The sequence below is a fragment of the Tuber melanosporum genome, assembly GCF_000151645.1.
Source record: "Tuber melanosporum whole genome shotgun sequence assembly, scaffold_118, strain Mel28".
NCBI lineage: Eukaryota > Fungi > Ascomycota > Pezizomycetes > Pezizales > Tuberaceae > Tuber > Tuber melanosporum.
The window spans coordinates 22946-42277 of record NW_003298775.1 but is presented as its reverse complement, the minus strand read 5'-3'; the positions used below and the strand labels follow the sequence as shown (position 1 = coordinate 42277).

Here is a 19332-nt window from a genome sequence, read left to right as displayed (position 1 = left end):
TACACTAAGCTTCCAGATAGTTTCGAAAAGAACAAAGACCTCAATTTAGCCCATGAATGAGCAGTTCACCTTTTGGAAGCAAGTTTGCATATCCCTGGTAACCGGATCAGCTATCAGTAGATGTTCGGCACCTACAAGGCAAGTGCCAACTCACCTAAACCTTTCAATACAATCCACGCCTTTAGGATCTTCCTTCGAAAAAACGAAGCAACTAAAAGCAGTTTTGAACTCTTCCCCACTAAACTCTAACAATCAGTATCCCAGCCAGCCCCTACTCATCACAACCAAAACAGCCCGGACTCACCAAGGACCATGAGCCATTCCACCAAGACAAGGGCAATCCCAATTAATCTCTCCAGTCTCCGGATCAAAGGCCCCCTCTTGTCCCGCCTCAGCCTCCAAATCCTCCGGTCCTCCTCGGGCCTCATCCGCGGTCAAGAGCCCATCATCCTCAGCGTCCGACCTCTGCCGCCTTCCCAACTTCCCTCCCTTCTCGGGTAGCAATGACTTTGGGCGGTCCTGGTCTTCGGGGGGTATAGTCTTCAGCTCATCCTGGGGGACTAACGCCTGGTCAGTATCAATCCAATTCAAGCGAGCGAGAACGAATTGGGGAAACAGACATTTAGGCTCATCAGCAAAAACATTAGAAGTAGCATACGCGTAAATCAAACCACCCGCCACAGCCCACCTCGCAACAAATGACTTGAAGCTGGATCGCTTCTGCCCCGGAGTGGGGGTGAAAAGTGACCTATTATTTAGTAGCAATGCTGGAACTGTAGGGCGCACAGGTGTCGAGAGGATCTGGCGGCCCAGAAGCGACCGACCAACGGGCCTGAGTACCGACATTTGCCTAGCCGTAACTGTAGGGGAGGATTATGAAACCTGGATCAATTGGGAGAAAGAAAGTATGAAAGTTCAGGACGGAGGACACAATTTGTCTCGGTATAATTACTAAGCAGATTGGCGATAAGATTTGTAAAGATAATCGGATTTAGTAGAGATAAGATTAGATGAGATCTATAACCGGGGTCGGTTGCTCTTGCAACTGATGACTTCATTCCACACTTGAAATTTTAATTAAATTTTGAAGCCGAGATTTGCTCCTTACAGAATTGTACAAGTCTGGCCCGTTGATCCAACGACTTTGGTTCTCTACCATTCAACAAACACCCCAGCCGACCAATCACCCACACAGACAGTGGATTGTCCTACTGTTTCAATAAACGAAGCAAACAATGGGCGCCGAGCAATCCACAGAAGCAACGATCTGGATGCCAGGGGACTTTTTCGACTCATCTGGGGATGAGGGTGAGGATAATCAATCTTTCGCACTAATAATCCTAAATCAGGAAATCACGAACTTGAAGCTTTTTGAGACACTTTACAAAAACAGTAATACCCCTCCCCGCAATAAAACAAACCCCCTTCAACCCGTTACTCAATAAATTAATAGGAAAACTCTAACCTGCCAAATCCTCCCCCCAGGTAAACTGGTTATCTGTGCCGACGGTGGTGCAAACCGTCTCTACGACGCCTACACCACCGAAGAAGACCGCTTCTCGCACGTCCGTCCCCTCACCCTCCTCTCTTCCTCTCTGATTAACACAACCCTAGGCCCCAGCATGCATAGCCGGCGACCTTGACTCCCTAAGGCCCGATGTGCAATCATACTACTCCACCCTCGGCGTCGAAATCCTCAAAGTGGTCGACCAGGACTTGACAGACTTTGAAAAATGCCTCTCCTGGATCTCCGAGCAGTCGAAGGGCTTCCCGCCAATCCTGACTCCACCTGGTGACTACAGGACTGTAGAAGAGGAGATGGAAAGTGGTAACGAGGTTAAGATCTCTGGGATGCAGCCTGAAATCACGGTGCTCGCCTTGGGAGGGTTCGGCGGGAGGGTTGATCATTCTTTCCATTCTGTATTTTATATTCCCATCCTCTTCGTTGACTCTCGTCAGTAGGTTAATGACACTAATCCCGGGCGGGAGCTAGATTAACATACTCTACAGAACCGCGTATACACATAGTATCTACCTGATCTCCTCGGAGAATATCACATTTCTACTGCCTGTGGGGGATAACACTATATTCACCCCACATAGCGTCTTCGGGCCCACCTGTGGGATCCTTCCCGTCGGATATGGGTCCGTCATGACCACCTCAGGTTTAGTATGGGACTTGCAGAGACAGGAGAGCAAGTTCGGCGGACTAGTTAGTACGAGCAATCGTTTGGAAAGTGAGGTGATTCACTTGCACCTTGAGGGTGCGCCGGCGGTGTTTACACTGGAGCTTAGGAAGCAGGCTCCTGGAATTGTTTAGCATTTGCCCTCCTTCTTCTCGTACTATTCGGCCTGGCTTTGTTGCAGGATTGATAAGGTGAATAGCAAAACAGATGGGGCTTGTATGAGTAGAACCTTTTGATCACGAGAACGAGCGATCGACCCTGTCGGTCGTCAAAATGGCGTCACGGCAGATCACTCGGTGAGGATTCTGAGGAAACTGTTGAAAACGGAGATAACCATCGAGTTTAAAATGGAGGTAATGATCCGATCAGAGGTTTGCACCCAATAAAGCGATTGTATTGAGAGTTGAGATGTTCTCTTGATTGGTATAATGAAAGTTAGAAAAGGAAAAGAGGAGATAAAAGAAGGCGAGAAGGCAAGAGGGAAGGAAATGTTTGTGAAGAAAAATTTTCAACTCTAGTGCATTCCACTGACGCGTACTTGTGTATTCTGGTATGGATATTTCCAACAGAAACTGAAATCCGAAGTCAACCCTTACAGAATCTCATATTACTATATTACAGTAACAGAACAGCAGCAGCATATCCAAATTCCCCAGTCCAGGGAGACCTCCTAGATTTCAAGATTCCTACATTCCCTACTGGTTTCCATACCAGTTCGCGTTCCAGCAATTCCTTCCATCTATAAGTTACACCCTTAACATTCCCGCGACAACAATCATTCCTGCAACAACACACACCAGTACCAACCACTTCCATCGTACTCCGGACAACAGAGCCCCCTGACTACTGAGGTATCATATCATACTCGTGACCCCGACCCGATACTTGCATATACAGTAATCCCCTCAGCGAGATCCTCATAAATCATATACAATATTATTATTGTAATTATTCATTGTGGTAACCACAACCGAACAAAATCTGCCAAGCTTCAAGAAACATCACCCATTAAAAAAATACAGAAATCTAAGATTAATACGGTGAATTCCAGAAGTCAGGAGAAAGTTGAGCTTACGGATGCACCATAGCCGAGAATCTCCTCGGACCCCTCAACTAGCTCATGCCAATAGGAAGACAGAGGGCGGGCTTCAGGATACCCAGTAACCACATTCTTGGTCTATAGGAAAATATGCCGGGCTACTTGCCACCACATTACAAGGCTTCAGGGAGGGTCATTCTTGAGTGGACTACTTGCGCTGTGTTGCAACTCAGAATACGGGGAGAAAGAGAAACATAACCCCGACCCTTAGGGGACAAGGTGAAGAGCCTGAAGTGCAAGAAAGCTCTAGAGAGCCCTATCCCCATTTCCCCGAGGCATATTGAAAGATCATCACCCGGCAAAACTCCAGACGAATATAAGCAGAGGGGTAAATACAAGGCGATATGAAAGGGACGGCTTCTGGCACTAAAGTGTACCTGAGGAGAGAAGGTGTAACATGAGAGTTCTACCATATTTTATCCTACCCAGGGCCCTTCATGAGCAGGAGGGCATCGGTGAATGAGCCTCAGTCAGATGTGTGGATGCTCTCACATAACATATGATATGATACGTTCTTATGCATTTTACATGTATCCCACCACTCCCATGATGCAGTATGCAGCTGTAAGGGCTACAAGTGCAAATGGAACAACAATAAGATTAAAAAAGCATGGCTCTGCCTCCACTGGAAGTACTTTAATGGCAGGACACAGAATTCTAACCCCCCCCCATAATACCGAAATAGGTGTAGACATATCCAAGCTACCACATATCGATCAGGGGACCTCAACTGTTACCGAGTGACGATAGATGATAGGCCTCTCGTGCCTACCCCCCAGGAGAAAGGCATGTGCACTATCAAGTTGCGATTCATGATACTTGACTTTTTAGAATTCAAGTATCACACGCAAATAATCCGCAATTATCCGTAATATCATACATTCCACTTGGCTTGCGAGCACCCATTATCACTCGACAGGAAAGACTTTACCCCACTCGAAGCACAACCTAAAAGCAAAGACACTTCCAACTCGAGCCTTAGATCGTTCCACAAAACTTGGTAGGTGCCGCTACCTACCAATACCATTATTTACTCCTAAGAAAAAATGTGACAATCCCACAGCAGACCCCTCAGAATGCCGAAACTGCATAAATCCACACACTGATAAGGAAATTCAGAAAGCGGTAAATCCGGGTTGTGTAACAAATGGCACGGTAGATAATTGGAAGAAACTAGGGCGAGAAACTGTGGCAATTAATAAATCTCGAAAGTGTGCGGGATTTGATACCAATGTGTAATTGGATCTCGTGAGCCTCCCGGAATTTGCCGAGAAATCCAGACAGCAAAACCTACTGATCCTGGCCGCCAAGAACCACAGTAGGTTGACTTGAGCCAATAAATTCCCCCAATATGCGTCTTAGCCAATCAGCAGAGAACAGAGAAATGTCAGTTGTTTCGGCTTGGCGAGTGTTTTGCGTGATAGAGCTGGCAGGCCAATGGGGGTTAATCCCACCCTAGTTTTGCATCGTCACTTTAACCTTTTCAATTCTCTCCCATCACCACCTTTCCCCTCACATTTCTCCTTCTTCTGTCCATAGTAGACATTACCCCCTCTCTCTCAGTCTTCATCCAAACATCTCGATCATATCCATTGTTATCATGTTTACCGCTAGATCAGCTTTCTCGGCCATTGGAAGACGTGCCTTCTCTGTTTCTGCTCAGCAGGTATTGTACCCAGAGGCCACTAATCATCCCGGCTGAATGAAGAAATTTTTCCACCCATGGCTTCTTCCAGAATTGATTGCTACAAGAGCTTCCACTAACTTTGCTCCACTCTTGGCGATTTAGAACTCCAAGGTTACTGTTCTGGGAGCTGCTGGTGGCATTGGCCAACCTCTATCTCTACTTCTCAAGCTCAATCCTAGAGTTAGCGAGTTGGCCTTGTACGATATCCGGGGTGGACCAGGTATTTAACATACCCACCCTCCAGAGTAGCTGGATTTGCATTATAGCTGCTAATTGCGCCATTCAGGTGTTGCTGCCGATATTTCTCATGTTAACACAAAAAGCAAAGTTACCGGCTATGACGCGGTCCCCGAACAATTAAAGGCTGCACTCGAGGGTGCCGATATTGTCCTTATCCCTGCTGGTGTTCCCCGCAAGCCCGGAATGACCCGTGACGGTGAATATTCTTGAGCAAACCTTAATCCCATACCAGACTGATTCTCTTAGATCTTTTCAAAACCAATGCCTCCATCGTTCGTGACCTGGCCAAGGCCGCTGCCAACCATGCGCCTAATGCTAAGCTCCTTATCATCTCCAACCCCGTCAACTCTACCGTCCCTATCACTGCAGAAGTATGCTATCACTGTGTACCTGTCTCAAGCCTGAAAATGCTGACGAAAAATCAGGTCTTTAAGTCCAAGGGTGTCTACAACCCCAAGCGCCTCTTTGGTGTTACCACTTTGGATGTTGTCCGCGCTTCGAAATTCATCTCTGAGATCCAGGGAACCGATCCCGCCAATGAAGAGGTCACCGTTATCGGTGGCCACTCCGGCGTCACCATCGTTCCTCTCCTATCCCAGTCAAACCACCCCTCTATTGACGGCGAGACCAGAGAGGCCCTCGTGAAACGTATCCAGTTTGGTGGTGACGAGGTTGTCGAGGCTAAGGGTGGTGCCGGTTCTGCTACCCTCTCTATGGCTTTCGCTGGGAGCCGGATGGCGGATTCCCTTCTACGTGCTTCATATGGTGAAACCGGGATCTTTGAGCCTGCCTTTGTCCAGAGCCCGCTCTACAAGGACGATGGCTGTGAATTCTTCTCCTCCAGGATTGAGTTGGGTCCGGAGGGTGTTAAGGAGATCCACCCTGTCGGAAAGGTCAGCAAGTATGAGGAGGGACTGATTGCAACTGCCCTCAAGGACCTTGCGACCAATATCAAGAAGGCATGGCACCTGGTACCCCATTCATTCATGCCATTACTAACCCCCATCTAGGGCCAGGAATTTGTTAAGGCAAACCCATAAGTAGGCAATGGCTGGATTCCTTGAAGGGAGTTACACGGTTTGTTTCGTACGTCGTGATTTACATGTGTTTTCTTTAGTGTCCGTAGACCGCGGGGATATGTGTTAAATGTCTCATACCCTTGAACCAAAATAAATAAATAAATATTTTTTAAAAAAACTCGATCCCACTTCACCTTATCAAAAGTTCCATAGCAAAATCGCCCAACTAAACGGAACCTTTTGTTGCGCATGATCACGTGACACTAATATTCAGTCGTAGGAACGCTAAATCTTGGCAAAACCCCTCAAAACAACCACACAACAAGAAGCAGCTAAACCCAAAATTTCCCCCCCACCGCCGCCACCCGAACGGCGACCGCGCACAACACAACTCGCCTACCCCTCCCAACAGCCAATGGATATAGGACAATGGAGGAAGACTTCTTCTCCGACGGCGAAACGTTAGACGCCCTCCCAGAAGACGAGCTACAAGCACTCGAAGACGCCGCAATCTCGAGCACCCAGGCGCGAGCAGCAGCCCAGCAATCACACCCCCAATACCAACAATTCCCACCCCCACAACGACAGCAACGGCCACAACAACAGTGGCAACAACCTCCGCGAGGCCAGTACCTCTCACCCGCATCTTCACTGCCAGCCGCGGCTCCGCCCGCCCAGCGAAGACCTTACCAACGACCTTTCAAGCCTCCGTTGCAACAACAGAGATCAGTCGTTGAGTATGAGACGCTTCCGACCCTACCGTACGTATCTGGACCCCTGACATCGCAGCCGGCTCAGCCCCCACCAGCAGAGGTTGAGGTTGAAGCTGCGTCTTCGGATTACGGACCTATTGACTTTGACCTCGAGATTGCGGAGGAGTTGCTTGATGATGTTGCGCCGAGGGCGGAGGGTGAAAGGAATAGTATCGGTATTGATGGTGGCGGCGGCGGTGGGGAACAGTATATATATAACGAGGGACAATTCAATGGAGAGTACATCGGCAGAAGGTACGCTAACGAATATGGAGAGCATGTTCAAGAAGATGGAGATCACAGGATGACGGGTGAGGAGGAGGGCATCCTGAGTCGTCTGGAGGAGGTAGCTTTTCCCCGCTTTTTCCTTTCTTTTAACCCCTATTCTTGTGTATTATAGTTGAACTAATTAATGATTACAGCTACGAGCCGAAAACACCCGTCTAGAATCAGAACTAGCGACCCTGAAAGCCCAACAAGAAGCCGAACTCGTATCGCTCCGACAAGTCAAGGACGGCGAAACAAGTATCGTCCGCAGCAACTTGGCAAAGGAGAAAAAGGAGCACGCCCGAATAATCGCCTCCCTGACGAACCAGCACCAGGAAAACACCGACAAACTCAATGCCCAAATCGCAGAGAAGGAGAACGAGATCAATCGGTTAAAAACCACACACGCATTCCTGGAGAAGGAGAACGCGGACTACGAGAAGCAGATACGGAGTTCCAAGAAGGTCGTCATTAGTAGCGGGAGGGTTGGCAGGAGCCCTATTACTACCCCACGGAAAGGGAAGGGGATGCAGCACAGGGATGGATTTGACGACGATGAGATCATGATGGGTGGGAGCCCCTCTACGGTGGCTGGGAGGAGGACGCCAACAAAAGGTATTAAGAGGAAGAGGATTGCTCAGGACAGCCCCATCATCCCGTTGCCGTTGAGTCAGCCTAGGGGGACATCTACTTCTTTCACGGAAGTTCAGTGGCAGGTTGTTGATGAGGCATTGTTAGAGCGGATGTTCCTGGAGGATGATCGGTTTGATGTTTGTCCCATTGAAGTATCCGCGGGTTCCTTGAATGTTGAATCGCTGATTGTAGAAGTAGTTCTTAAAAGCACTTGTGGCGCATAGGGTCAATCGATCTGGGGAACGGGCGTTGGAGGCTTTAACAAGATTCTCTTTTCCTTCCTCTTCTTCTGGTGTCACAATCTCATCCTTGTTTCTGGATAAAGTCACGCTGCTGGAGACCGCGGCGGCGAAATCGGAGTTTTCGGTTGGAGTTTGTAAAGTTTTGCTTAATCTCTGGGCCAGATGTTTGCAGGAGTCATTCGTAAGACTACCGTCAATCCATTCCTACTTCTGGATATTAGTACTGACAATGATCAGTTTGGGCCTGCAATGTTTCTTTTAGACCTACTACAGTTCAGCGTTAATTGGGACCAAGGTGGTAAATGCCACTGGTTCTGCGAGGAGGCGGTGGAATTGATTCAGCGGACGGTGGATATCAATGCCATTCCGACGTTCCAAAAGAACTTTTCCAAAATCGAGAAATATGTGGATGTTACCTCCTGCCTGGAGCTCTTGGAAAGCATAGCTTTGGGAATGGTTGGAAACGAAATCCATGTGAGAAGGTGTGATAGGAGATTTGACACCAAGCCTGGTCCAATTCTTTCCTGCTAACCGACGTTAGGTTTTGGCATAGTGTACGCTCAGACTTCCCCCTTATCCTGTTAAACCCCACACAACCAATTGAGCATATACGCCGTATGGCATCGATCCTCTCTACGAGTGTGACCAGCCAATCCTTCGGACCCCGAGGGAGCAACGAGGCGGCCCAACGCCAGAATGAATCTAACCTTCTGGCTTCGATAACGAGGGTATTGTCGGATACTCCTGGATCAGCAACGGGTGAACCGAAATGGGATAGGGTTGAGGCTGTGGAGTTGAGGAAAGAGATAGTGCAGTTTCTGGGCATGGTTGCGGGGACAAGTCTAGGAAATGAGGCTCTTGCCCAGCACCAGGTCGCATTGCCAAGGCTATCGAAGAGGATCGCAGAAGAACTGGAGGAAGTGTATGAGTGGAAATATGGAGCCGATAGAAGGTACGTTTTTTTCCTCCCACTTCGCTTCCGTATTTCCCAGCAGTCCCTTTTCTTTCTTGCTTCTTTCCCCTTCCCTCTCCCCGCCCCCCCTTCTTCTCCCTCTCCTGGTTTTCAACGGGCTGGTTTGGCAGAAGACGGATAGTATGAGTAGAAAAAGAAAGAAAAAAAAGAAAACCTAAATAAAAGGAAAGGAAAGGGGGAAATGGGGGAGAAAAGGAAAGAGGGAGAAAAGGAAGATACGGTAGCCCGTATAGAAAGAGAAGAAAAACAACTGAAGGACTAAGTAATAGCCACTGCACCACAGTTCCCAATTCCTAAACTCGGCCGTGCGCCTTCTCCACGCTATCGTCACCACCAATGCCCAAGAAGCGATGGTAAAACTCTCGGGAAGCGCAAGTTACAAGCACATCGCCTCCATGACGCGTATGGCATTTAGCGACGGGGTGCTTCAGGAGTCCGGGATAGAGGAGACCGTGATAGACCTCGCTCACGAGGTTTTAGAAGTGATGGTCACGCCGCATGAAGGAGAGAATCTCTGGAGTCTTTTTCACCCATAATTAAAGGATGATGATTTCCCCTTCATCCATCCTTAACCTGCCGGTATTGTGCCATAATCTCTTCCCCTGCTTCCCTTTCTTTTTCTTCCCCCTTTTCCTTTTTTTCTTTTCTATCGGTGGGCCTTACCGGTATTTGTAGCATATATAAATATATATGTTCCTCCTGTCTCCCTACATCGCAATCCGATACTCGGGTAACTGGGAAGGGAGGAATAAGAAAAAAGATGGAAACGGAGGGGCCCATACCGGTATATGTACTCGTACTGGACTGGTACTGTATCATAGTTTGCAACAATTGATATAACACCAAGTTTGTGATGGCCGTTGGTCTACGGTAGGTTGAGGCGAGTTATTATGATATATTACTCCCTTTCCACCGGTCAATCCACGCCGAAGAGAAAGGGTGTGTGGTGTATGGGGGAGAAGGTTGATGAACGGTGCCCCATTATGGAAGATGTGATGGTGAGCGCGGGAGGGGCCATTACAATCATGTCAAACAGTGCCGTGGGGGCAAACGAACATCAGGGCCCACGGTATCCATGGTGACAAGTACGAGTACTATAATATGATATCTCATCGTGATGAATACCGGTGTTTGCAAAGTATCATACACCAGTACGCACCCCCTTTCCTTTCCCTTCAATCTCTTCCCTCCCCCCTCCCTCCACCACGTTCCGAGCGAATACCCTACCGGGAACAGCAAAACCCCCGGCCGAAGCAGCCACCGCCATACGGCACTTATACCCTCATACCCTAATTTGTCGTGCTGTGGGTACAGGTATGCAGTCAATTACACCTCCAAATATGTCCTAGCGCAATCACGTGCTCCGTTCTCCAGACGCGTTTTTTCTTTTCTTTTCTTCCCACTCAGAGGCAACTGGTGTAGACCATTGCAGTGGACAATACGATAACTTATGTAATAATCTTGAATTACCTAGATGATGCTTTAACAGGAACGGTACTAGTACTCGATTACAGTACAGGTAACGTCTCGCCTTGTCATGGATCAGCCTCTTCAATCCCTATATGGTGACAACTTTTGCCCGCTTTCGTGAACGCGAGTACCGGTATCTACCGCTCTTTGCACCTACCGTAGGCGCCGGAAGTACCGGTGATAATGGACAGGCACGTTCAAGTCGGGTCAGGTCACCTAACGGGGTTCGGTAGAATTGCTACTGAGCGTTGGTCACGGCATTGTACGAGTACACCGAACGAGTGAGTGGGCGTGTGAATAGTGAGGCCGATGTGAGACGGTTTCAAGTGGGTGAGAGTTTGGAGGATGTCTTGACTGCCGTTCCGGTATGATACATCACAGTGCTGTGGAGAGGGGAGGGGAAATGGAAAAAAAGAAAGGAAAGGGAAGAAAAAAGGAAAAGTCGCTTCCAAGTGACCGGGTACCCGCAGTTTGCTGTGGATGCACGGCATATATTGTGCCGTAGCTTTATATGATATTTATGCCGACCTTTTGTGCACGGTATGCGGGAATGGTGCGTCGGGATTACTGCGAGCCTGTGATTGACTCTCGGTCCGTTCGAGTAAAGTTGGCTGCGGTAGACCAGATAAGAACTAAGCCGTCCATAGAAAGCACAGTAATCCCTCTCTCTCTCTCCCTCTTTCTCGGGATTCGGTTTGGATTCGGATTTTGTTTGCCTGATAGAATGCGAGGCTGGAAGGCTTTTTTTTCTTTTCTCTTCTTTTTCTTTTCTTTTTTGCTCCCCCTCCTTCCCGATGTGCGTGGGGTTCACTTTACCTTACTCGAGCACTCTTTGTATACATTACGGTAAGGTCGGTAGATACCCTTGTGCCGTATGATGCTTGGTTGGTTTGGGTCTTTTGTTTGCACGGCAAGGGATCTCTGGATGGGGAAGCGGCTATTGGGTCCGATTGACTGATTGATTGATGGGGGTTGCGGTCTCGGTGGTACAAGTGAGGACTCTACTCGCAGCAGAGGGCGGCTGTAGCATTCATTTTTGCGTCGGAAGCGTGGATCAAGATCAAGTACTCGTACAGTACTCATACAGTATGGCTTATGACATTAGACATGCTTGACCACGGGCAGGCTGAGGAACACATCATGGATACATATCCTCGTGCTCCATCTATAATAATATTAATAACCCTTGCTCTCCTACGCCGCCGGCGCCCCTCGTCCAACCAATTCCGTCCCTTCCTACCCTCTTTGGCACCCCCGATTCTCCACCGTGATCCCATCCAATGTGACCGCGGTGCGGTAGTGTTGCCGTGGTGATGGGTTACGAATAAAATATCTATGATATCGCATCGAGCATCGTTACTGGGCCCGGGAATGAAGGGGAGAGAAAGAGAGGGAAAAGGTTAGCTGGGGAACCGGAAGGGACTAGCCCTAAATGGGCCGGAGCTGGATGAATGATGACCCCACCAGGTTGGAATGCCAAGAAAAGTCACAGGGTTGCGCAACCAATGAATACAAGGGGCTGCGCGTTGGAAGCCGAGAGACGCGTTACCTTGACGCGCCCTTCGATAAATTGCGGAGCGCGCAGAGAAGGGAGCGGGATGGCAATTTTGTTAAAAGTGGAATTGAAACTTTCTCACTCACCGTGCGTAAGGTATGGAATGGGGGATAGGTGTTTAAATAGCACAAGTACCCCATTCCTACATTATGGAGCCAGGGGCTTCTTAGTTGGGATTATAGGCATCCTTTTCTTCCCTTTTACTTCCTTGGGTTTTTGATTCCTTGGAATGGGGGCTGGACGCTGGAACCTGCTGCTGCTGCTGCTGCAAAAAGGGTTTTCCTCCCCATATTCCCGCTTCATCATGCCTTCAGATAGAGTACTGTAACGTATCCCATATTTCGCCTCCAACAAGCACCGGAGAAGGGTTGAGAGGAGCGAAAATAGGCCCCATCTCGCACAAGAATGTCCAGGGAAGCCTTTGCCTCTCACTCACTTTAGTCAAATACCACCCAGCGCAACTTACGCAGCTGCGGTCACCACCACCAACCCCCCTCTTTCCGCTGCAAGCTGACTGAGTACCGTATCGTAAGTGACTGAATGTACCGCATTCTCTCCCCCCCCTTCATTCTTCCCTTCACTCGAATCACTCCTCTTTCCCCTCCCTCTCCCCCTGTTCTCTCCTCTTTCTGTCTGGCAACTGCAAATCTTTGCTTTGCAAAATTATTGCTTTCCCTTCTAACTGAGCCTGGGGCGGTCTCAGCGTCTCCTGCTCGGTCTGTCACTTACAGTTACCGTCTGTAACTTTTTCTCACCTTTTTTTTTTTTTTTTTCAATCCACTGTCACTTCCACTCCTTCACTGCCTGCTCACTAGTAACCAGCCTGCCAACTTGGAGGGAATCCGATCCGGCCTGTCCTGGCTTCGTCTTTCTTCTCCCTTCCTTTCCATCTTCTCTCTCTCGTTCTTTGCTTGTACAATCCCATTTCACTCTCTCGCTCTTGGATATCGTGCTGCGTGCACCGCTCTACACGCTCCCGTGTTCCTAATCACAATTGCGTGTAAAGTGCTTTTCGCTCCTACCGACTACGGAACCCACCATCCCCCTTCTCCCGCTTCAATTCCATCCACCACGCGACCTTTTATCCAACTAAAGGGGTATAATCGTACCGTCCGTTTTCATACCATCGATAAAAATATTCATTTATCCCTATTTCACCGTTTCGTGAAAATAGAGGACGACTGAAAAATAAAATCCCTAAAACGCCAGCCGGCCGAACCTCGATGGATTCCTCACCTTCACGAAGGGTCCTCGACGTGAATAATACTGCCGCTGGTGTAAAACGCTCAGCACCTGGCTCTTTGTTGCCAGCGTTCGAACCGAGCTCTTCTCCACCATGTTTTAAACGTCACAAGTCTCACACATCCGAGAGCGAGAATAGATATCCGACTCCCGTTCCCTCATCCTCTCTCGGTATCCTTTCGTCTCCCCCTCCTCAGCTATCGTGCAAACCTGTACTCGAACACAGTCAACCTGCTCTTTCCGAACGTTCTCCCTTGGGTGGTATACCATCTATCACCCTCCCGGATAACGGTGAACCCCTCCTTTTGGGGAGGTCTAGCAATTCATCCCACTATCAACTTTCTGCCAATAGACTCATTTCACGCGTCCATGTCAAAGCACTGTATCTGACCACAACATCAAGACCAAAGGTTGAGATCCAATGCCTGGGTTGGAACGGTGTAAAGGTTCATTGCCAGGGCCATGCCTGGGAGCTGGCGAAGGGAGATGTGTTCACATCTGAAACTGAGCATGCAGAGATTATGCTTGATGTCCAAGACTCACGTGTGGTCCTTGCATGGCCAGGTCACTGGTCTCGTTCTGCGGGTGCCCCGGCCCTGGGTTCGCCCACTGGTAGGATAACCAGGAGTCCATCCATTGGATGGGTAGATGATAACGATGAGAATGTTGATCCCTGTGGTCCTGATGCGAGAAACAGCATCCGTCGTTGTGGTGCTATGCTCGGTGAGAAACGCAACCGTTCGCCTGCCTCTCCTCTGCATAAAAGGGGAGGCGGAAATTCGTCTTCCATGCTCTTGGCAGAATCCCAGATGACTGACACCTTTTTGGAAATCTACGAGGATGAACCTGTGCCTGACTTCAAGGAAGGGACCCAGTCTACCCTCCACGAGCCACCTGAGAAGGAGGAGATTGCCCAGGCAATGAAGTCTCTGCTTGGTGATAGTGAGGGTGAAGACGAAGATGACGATCAGGATGGTGATTCTTTCGAGGATAACTCCGATGCCATTGCGCAGAGTTTCCGGGAAGAGGAGCCGTCACTTCCTCCCATGGTCACCTTTTCCACTGCCGAACCCCTCGGTGTTCCAGCCACTCCTCCAACCTCGTATGCTACACGTGGATCATCCGCTTTCTCCTCACCTATAAAGCGTCGAAGTGCATCAGTTTCTCCCACCAAGGCCAACACTCTCCAGAATCACATCACCAACCAGCTTGCTTTCTCGCGTCTTTCTTCCACCCCGCTTTCTGCACTCTTGTCAAACCTCCCATCGTCACTTGCACAATTGGTTAATAAGGAGCGTCTTATTGACGTTTTGAATAACCTTCATTGCGTGGGAGAAATCAAGCGATCTGGTAAAGACGCGGCTGGAAAGCCACTAGAAAGCGAATATTACTATATCCCCGACCGTGATACAGATTCGGGCAGACGCGATGCTGTCGTGCAAGGAATGGGAAGAGTTGGGTTGAGGGCGTGCAGAAGAACTCACAAGGTATGATATGATCGTGGTTTCTTTGTTTGCATGGGTATGAGTGCATAAACTGACCGGGTGCTTAGCAATACTACTGGAAAAAGCCAAAGAAGCCGATTTATTATTAGTCTGCCCCCGAACCGTGGTATTACTGTTTGACAATCTTCTGCATCATTTTTCTTCTTCTTCCTTCATAGGTTTTGCATATACGCGTTTTGCTACCGGGTTTAGCATTTGCACTTTTTTTTTTCTTCCCAAAATCCAGGCTTTTTCCTTCTGGGGCTTTTTTTCTAGTGGACCTTTATTTTTCCACATATTCTTGTCATGTCTATCCATTATACCATTTACCCGGGATTGCTGTTCTTCTCGTTTCGTTTTAAGCTTAGGATGGTGATTTTTTTTTCTTTATTCTCTTTTTTATATATCGGTGGCATTCTCGTTTTTAACTCTTCCTTTTTTTTCGTTGACCTTATTGCTTTCCCCTATCCTTCCAGAAAGTATAGTTATGATGGGAAGGTATGATAGCAAAGCTGTATTTTTTTGATTTGCTACTTTTTGATTTCGATGGGACGCCTGTTGTTTAAGTATGTATGGGTGTGAACCACCGGTTGGCTAACGGGCGTCTTCCGCAGCATGAGTTTGAGGGGGAGAGGGAGGAGAAAATAAGTGATGTCTTTGGGGAGGAATTAAAAAGGAAGGAGGAACACAAAAAAATACTGCACGCAACGGGCCATGATAATGTCTGTAAGGAAAGTATGCATGTCCTTTCTTTTTCTTGACTTAAATTTTTATTTTTTTCCTGGGAAAAAAGTCATTTTTCATTCCATGTCTTTCTCCTTTATTAGTCTGCCCAGTGTTTTTTCTGAATTCTCTTTCTGCTCGGGGAAACACATTGGACGGGGCGGACGTATCAAAAACAAAAAAAAAGCCAGCTCTTCTATGCCACGAGATATGCAAGAAGTAGTGATAATTAGTTTCTTTTTTTACATAGGTACCATATTTAAAACCATTTCCATTATCATTAAAAATTTCCAAAACTACCCTCTTGGTCGATATCCCCAATCCCACGATAGACTACGGTACTCGAGTACTCGTACTATGGCCCATGATGCCCACTTGAGCCCCCCCTCCCCACAAGGCCATAGTCATCCCAGAGGCGGGGTTTGTTTACGCTACGTCAGTGGCTCAACCCGTACTCCTTCCTCGGAATCGGGAGATCGGCAGGTGCTAGGGCTAGGGTTTACTATTTATATATCCTACTTTTTTTTCCCTTTTGTCCGCCTCAGGGGCCTACAGTAAGCTTGTGCCGGGGGGGGGGGAAACTATTTATGGGACCGGGGCTGGTGTGCTGTGTGGCGGCGGCGCGGTGATGGTCTTTCTTGCACGGAGAGTTTTATTGCTACGAGCTAAAGCAGGGACACAATTATCCAGTCCCGAACACTGCACCGCCGTCAGGTTCCTGGATGACAATTCTCTCACCTTCGCCCATGGCAGTTAGTCGTGGTTCGGGGGAGAAACTCGGTGGGTGGGTGGGTGAGCTGTATCGCGTGCGGCACGTCTATCCAGGGAGTTTTTATCGTATGGTACAGACGTTGCCGGGTTGGGTCAGCGTGAAGTGGGTGAAGTGGGTGGGTATTAGGCGGTATGGGAGGAAGGAAGGAAGAGAGAGAGAGAGAAGCAATCGTGGGAAAAGTCGAAGGTATGATAATTCTGTCGAGTTGAATTGGTCGCAGTGATGCTTCATGATCCATTACTCTCGTTACCGCTATTCATGTTAAGGAGATAAGTTGGCGTAGCAGAAGTGGATATTATTATTAGGCTTTTGAGCTTCAATGTCATCTCCTCAAAGCACAATATCATACATTATCAAAGGCTTCAAAGTTTCACGCAAGATTATCATATCCCATCACACCATCCCCACCACCACTTTCAAAAAACCAAAAAGAGCAATGCTCAAAAATCGGCTATATTACCGAATCTCTTATTATTAAGTCAAGTTTATTTTCTCCTCTCCTCCTACTCCTCCATCCCCCACCCACTGACCCGTCCATTCACTGCCTTCCTCCATCAACTACAGATATCCCAATTATACCAAACCCTCGAAAAGGCAGAAACACTCAAGGGAAAAAACTCCATAGATGCCCCCAACTAAAAAAGTACCTGCAAAAGAAAAGTGCATAAAAAAGTAAATAAAAAGTAAAAAAACAACCGCTACCAATCAAACCGACCAACCAAACAAGACCACCTATTCCAAAGTATCCACAGAAAAAAAGGAAGAGTAGACGCTAACCTTCACAAAAAATAATAAATAATACAAGAATGGATTTCTATGTATATAATAAGACTATGATAAATGCTGGGCTAAGACGGGGAGAAAAAAACAGCACGGTTGGGTCAAGACTGGGAAGGGAAGGAGGGTAAAGGAAAAAATGAAGAACCAAGGAAACTTGCTTCAAATTCCCCCTCGACCACCGGCTGCCCCCTTCTGTGCAATTCTCTTGCGATATTGGTCTCGGAACTTTTGTCTTTCAAAGGTGCCTATCAAAATTATCGTTAGTGAATGTTTTTCACTATTATGGGAGGAATTTAAATACCCCATCCAAAGATAGAGCACGCAATGACCAAATAAGTTCCGAAAAAGTACAGTCCAATCGGTACAATCTCGATTCTGGTTCCCGGGAGTTTGAACGGGGCGTCAATAGCCGCTGTATTGTTTTGGCCGGCTGGGGCTACGTCCGCGAATATGCCGTTGACAAAAGTTGCCTCGTCAGCGGAGAGGACCGTGGTTAATTGCGCGCCCCCAGGAGTGTTTGCGAAAAGGGAGATATTCGGCTTCAACATGTTCTGCATTTCGAGACTATAACCAAACATTACTTAGCCACCATTCCATTTATCTGATCTCGATCTTTCCAGAAAGTAAAAAAAAAACATACTCAGACATGTCATCGGCCAAAAGCATCTTGTCAATCTGCCCAATAAAGTGAAACTCCTGGACCTTTTGGGGCCCCTCAGAATTCGCAGAGGCCTGTGCCGTTGCGGCCGCTTCCTCGGCGGTTTCGTTCCTCACTTGTACAGCCGCGCCATTATACATCAAAGAGACATCAATGTTCCCCCCAACAGTAGCCCAATCCCCCTCCGGAGCCGAAACCTGGTAAAGCCTCAAATCGGCGGCAAAAACGCCCGACTTGGTGCTCAAAAATGGAAGGTTGTAGCAGACGGCGATGCCAGAAGGGTTGGAAGCCTTTGTAACGTTCCTCAATTTGTCGATACACCTGAGCGTCGTCTCCCTCGCCCAACTCTGCAGATCCAGTTTCTCGATATCAGACTCATTCCTCGCCCCACTCGATGATTGACGTCGGACAATCTTGTCATCCGCATCTCTGCGAAGCAGGTTGTGCCAGTCGGACTCCGACTCCGGTACGCCCCCGGGTACTATCAGCATTGCGGCGGGACTTGAAAGTGCTGTTGTGACGACGCTCAGCGCCGACACCGCCAACAGTAAATATGAAAGGACGGTGCTCTGCATCGTTGTGATTGGTTGGTGTGTGTTTGTCGTGAGAAGGAAAGAAGGTAGTGGAACGTGGTAGCTGGTTGGTAGATATCTGTTAGTCACCCCTCCCACCCCGTAACTAGAATAATAAAATGTAACCCAGCTATTGGAGGCAACCGATATATAGAACAAAGGGAATGGAATGGAGAAAGAGTAAGGGGGAAAAATGGAAAAGGCGGGGGGAGTGAAGGGAATAAATTAGAGTGGAAGGAAGGGAACACCCAGCACTATTAACATACACATGACTTGTGTATGTACAAGCGCTGGCACGTAGCAGGCTAATTAAAAGCGGGTACATACCTAAGAGCTTGGATTGGAAAGGAAACCTTTGCACCAGTAAAGAGTGTGTGTCGACCCGAGGTCTCGGATCGTGTCGGCGAAAGAAGCGAAGTAGATGATTAACCGTGTTTGTCGTTACCGTAATGATAATTCGGAGATGGGCGCGGGTGATCAAGCTATCTGGTCCCTCCACCCCTTCTATCTATCTTCTAATATTCTTTCTTTCTTCTTCAAAAAGGGAAAACGGTTAAAAAGATCCGACAGAGAGAGACAGCGCCGGCGCTGGGCGGAAGCCGGTTAGCGGAGAGAGAAGAAGAAAGGTAAAGAATGAACTGGGCAACTGTCACGGCGTCCAGCTGCACGGTTAGAAACAGAAGGGAAGGATGAAATGAAGGAGGGGTTGGGGGGGGGGGGAGAGAAAAGGGAAAGGGAAAGGAAAAGAAAGTGGAAAAGAGGTGGGAAGGGGAGAGAAGTGAAAAGGGACGAGAAGGGAGCGGCCAATGGAAAGGGTATGAATGGGCAGACGATAAACGGTGGGCGCTTCCTGCAAGGGGGGAAAAAGGGTGGTGAGAAGGGATATCAAGTGCAGGACGAGGCGTCCAATGAGAGGGTACTTTACAAACCGGTTCCTGCAGGAAGAAAATAATGAGAAATCGAGCCAAAGGGGCGCCA

The 19332-nt window shown here is 48.3% G+C and overlaps 6 protein-coding genes; 4 read left to right on the top strand and 2 right to left on the bottom strand.

Annotated features, from left to right (window-relative positions):
• Positions 1–45: 45 nt before the first annotated feature.
• Positions 46–884, bottom strand: GSTUM_00001733001 (uncharacterized protein; the record flags this gene model as incomplete). XM_002835762.2 has 4 exons in its annotated part: positions 621–884; positions 305–560; positions 155–238; positions 46–94 (listed from the first exon to the last, which is right to left on the bottom strand). The coding sequence occupies exons 1-4, from the start codon at positions 844–846 to the stop codon at positions 46–48; spliced, it is 615 nt and encodes a 204-aa protein (XP_002835808.1). The 5' UTR covers positions 847–884.
• A 304-nt stretch (positions 885–1188) lies between these two features.
• Positions 1189–2364, top strand: GSTUM_00001732001 (uncharacterized protein). XM_002835761.2 has 4 exons: positions 1189–1392; positions 1486–1565; positions 1615–1920; positions 1994–2364. Exons 1-4 carry the CDS (start codon positions 1236–1238, stop codon positions 2318–2320), a joined length of 870 nt encoding a protein of 289 aa, XP_002835807.1. The 5' UTR covers positions 1189–1235; the 3' UTR covers positions 2321–2364.
• A 2421-nt stretch (positions 2365–4785) lies between these two features.
• Positions 4786–6376, top strand: GSTUM_00001731001 (uncharacterized protein). XM_002835760.2 has 5 exons: positions 4786–4951; positions 5075–5192; positions 5259–5408; positions 5459–5583; positions 5638–6376. The coding sequence occupies exons 1-5, from the start codon at positions 4886–4888 to the stop codon at positions 6220–6222; spliced, it is 1044 nt and encodes a 347-aa protein (XP_002835806.1). The 5' UTR covers positions 4786–4885; the 3' UTR covers positions 6223–6376.
• A 219-nt stretch (positions 6377–6595) lies between these two features.
• Positions 6596–8107, top strand: GSTUM_00001730001 (uncharacterized protein; the record flags this gene model as incomplete). XM_002835759.2 has 2 exons in its annotated part: positions 6596–7329; positions 7406–8107. Exons 1-2 carry the CDS (start codon positions 6661–6663, stop codon positions 8105–8107), a joined length of 1371 nt encoding a protein of 456 aa, XP_002835805.1. The 5' UTR covers positions 6596–6660.
• Positions 8108–13346: 5239 nt separating this feature from the next.
• On the top strand, positions 13347–15315 carry GSTUM_00001729001 (uncharacterized protein; the record flags this gene model as incomplete). XM_002835758.2 has 2 exons in its annotated part: positions 13347–14852; positions 14918–15315. The coding sequence occupies 2 exons, from the start codon at positions 13347–13349 to the stop codon at positions 14957–14959; spliced, it is 1548 nt and encodes a 515-aa protein (XP_002835804.1). The 3' UTR covers positions 14960–15315.
• Positions 15316–16783: 1468 nt separating this feature from the next.
• Positions 16784–19017, bottom strand: GSTUM_00001728001 (uncharacterized protein). XM_002835757.2 has 2 exons: positions 17765–19017; positions 16784–17688 (listed from the first exon to the last, which is right to left on the bottom strand). The coding sequence occupies exons 1-2, from the start codon at positions 18355–18357 to the stop codon at positions 17418–17420; spliced, it is 864 nt and encodes a 287-aa protein (XP_002835803.1). The 5' UTR covers positions 18358–19017; the 3' UTR covers positions 16784–17417.
• Positions 19018–19332: the final 315 nt, after the last annotated feature.

What these genes read in the sequence shown, in the direction of transcription:
- GSTUM_00001728001 (XM_002835757.2), bottom strand. Translation starts at nt 18,357, where the DNA reads ATGCAGAGCACCGTCCTTTCATATTTACTGTTGGCGGTGTCGGCGCTG. An exon ending in TTGGCCGATGACATGTCTGA is followed by an intron (nt 17,689 to 17,764) that starts GTATGTTTTTTT and finishes GTTTGGTTATAG; the next exon opens with TCTCGAAATGCAGAACATGT.
- GSTUM_00001732001 (XM_002835761.2), top strand. Translation starts at nt 1,236, where the DNA reads ATGGGCGCCGAGCAATCCACAGAAGCAACGATCTGGATGCCAGGGGAC. An exon ending in AAGAAGACCGCTTCTCGCAC is followed by an intron (nt 1,566 to 1,614) that starts GTCCGTCCCCTC and finishes ACACAACCCTAG; the next exon opens with GCCCCAGCATGCATAGCCGG. An exon ending in TTGATCATTCTTTCCATTCT is followed by an intron (nt 1,921 to 1,993) that starts GTATTTTATATT and finishes GGCGGGAGCTAG; the next exon opens with ATTAACATACTCTACAGAAC.
- GSTUM_00001731001 (XM_002835760.2), top strand. Translation starts at nt 4,886, where the DNA reads ATGTTTACCGCTAGATCAGCTTTCTCGGCCATTGGAAGACGTGCCTTC. An exon ending in TCTCTGTTTCTGCTCAGCAG is followed by an intron (nt 4,952 to 5,074) that starts GTATTGTACCCA and finishes TTGGCGATTTAG; the next exon opens with AACTCCAAGGTTACTGTTCT. An exon ending in GCCCGGAATGACCCGTGACG is followed by an intron (nt 5,409 to 5,458) that starts GTGAATATTCTT and finishes TGATTCTCTTAG; the next exon opens with ATCTTTTCAAAACCAATGCC.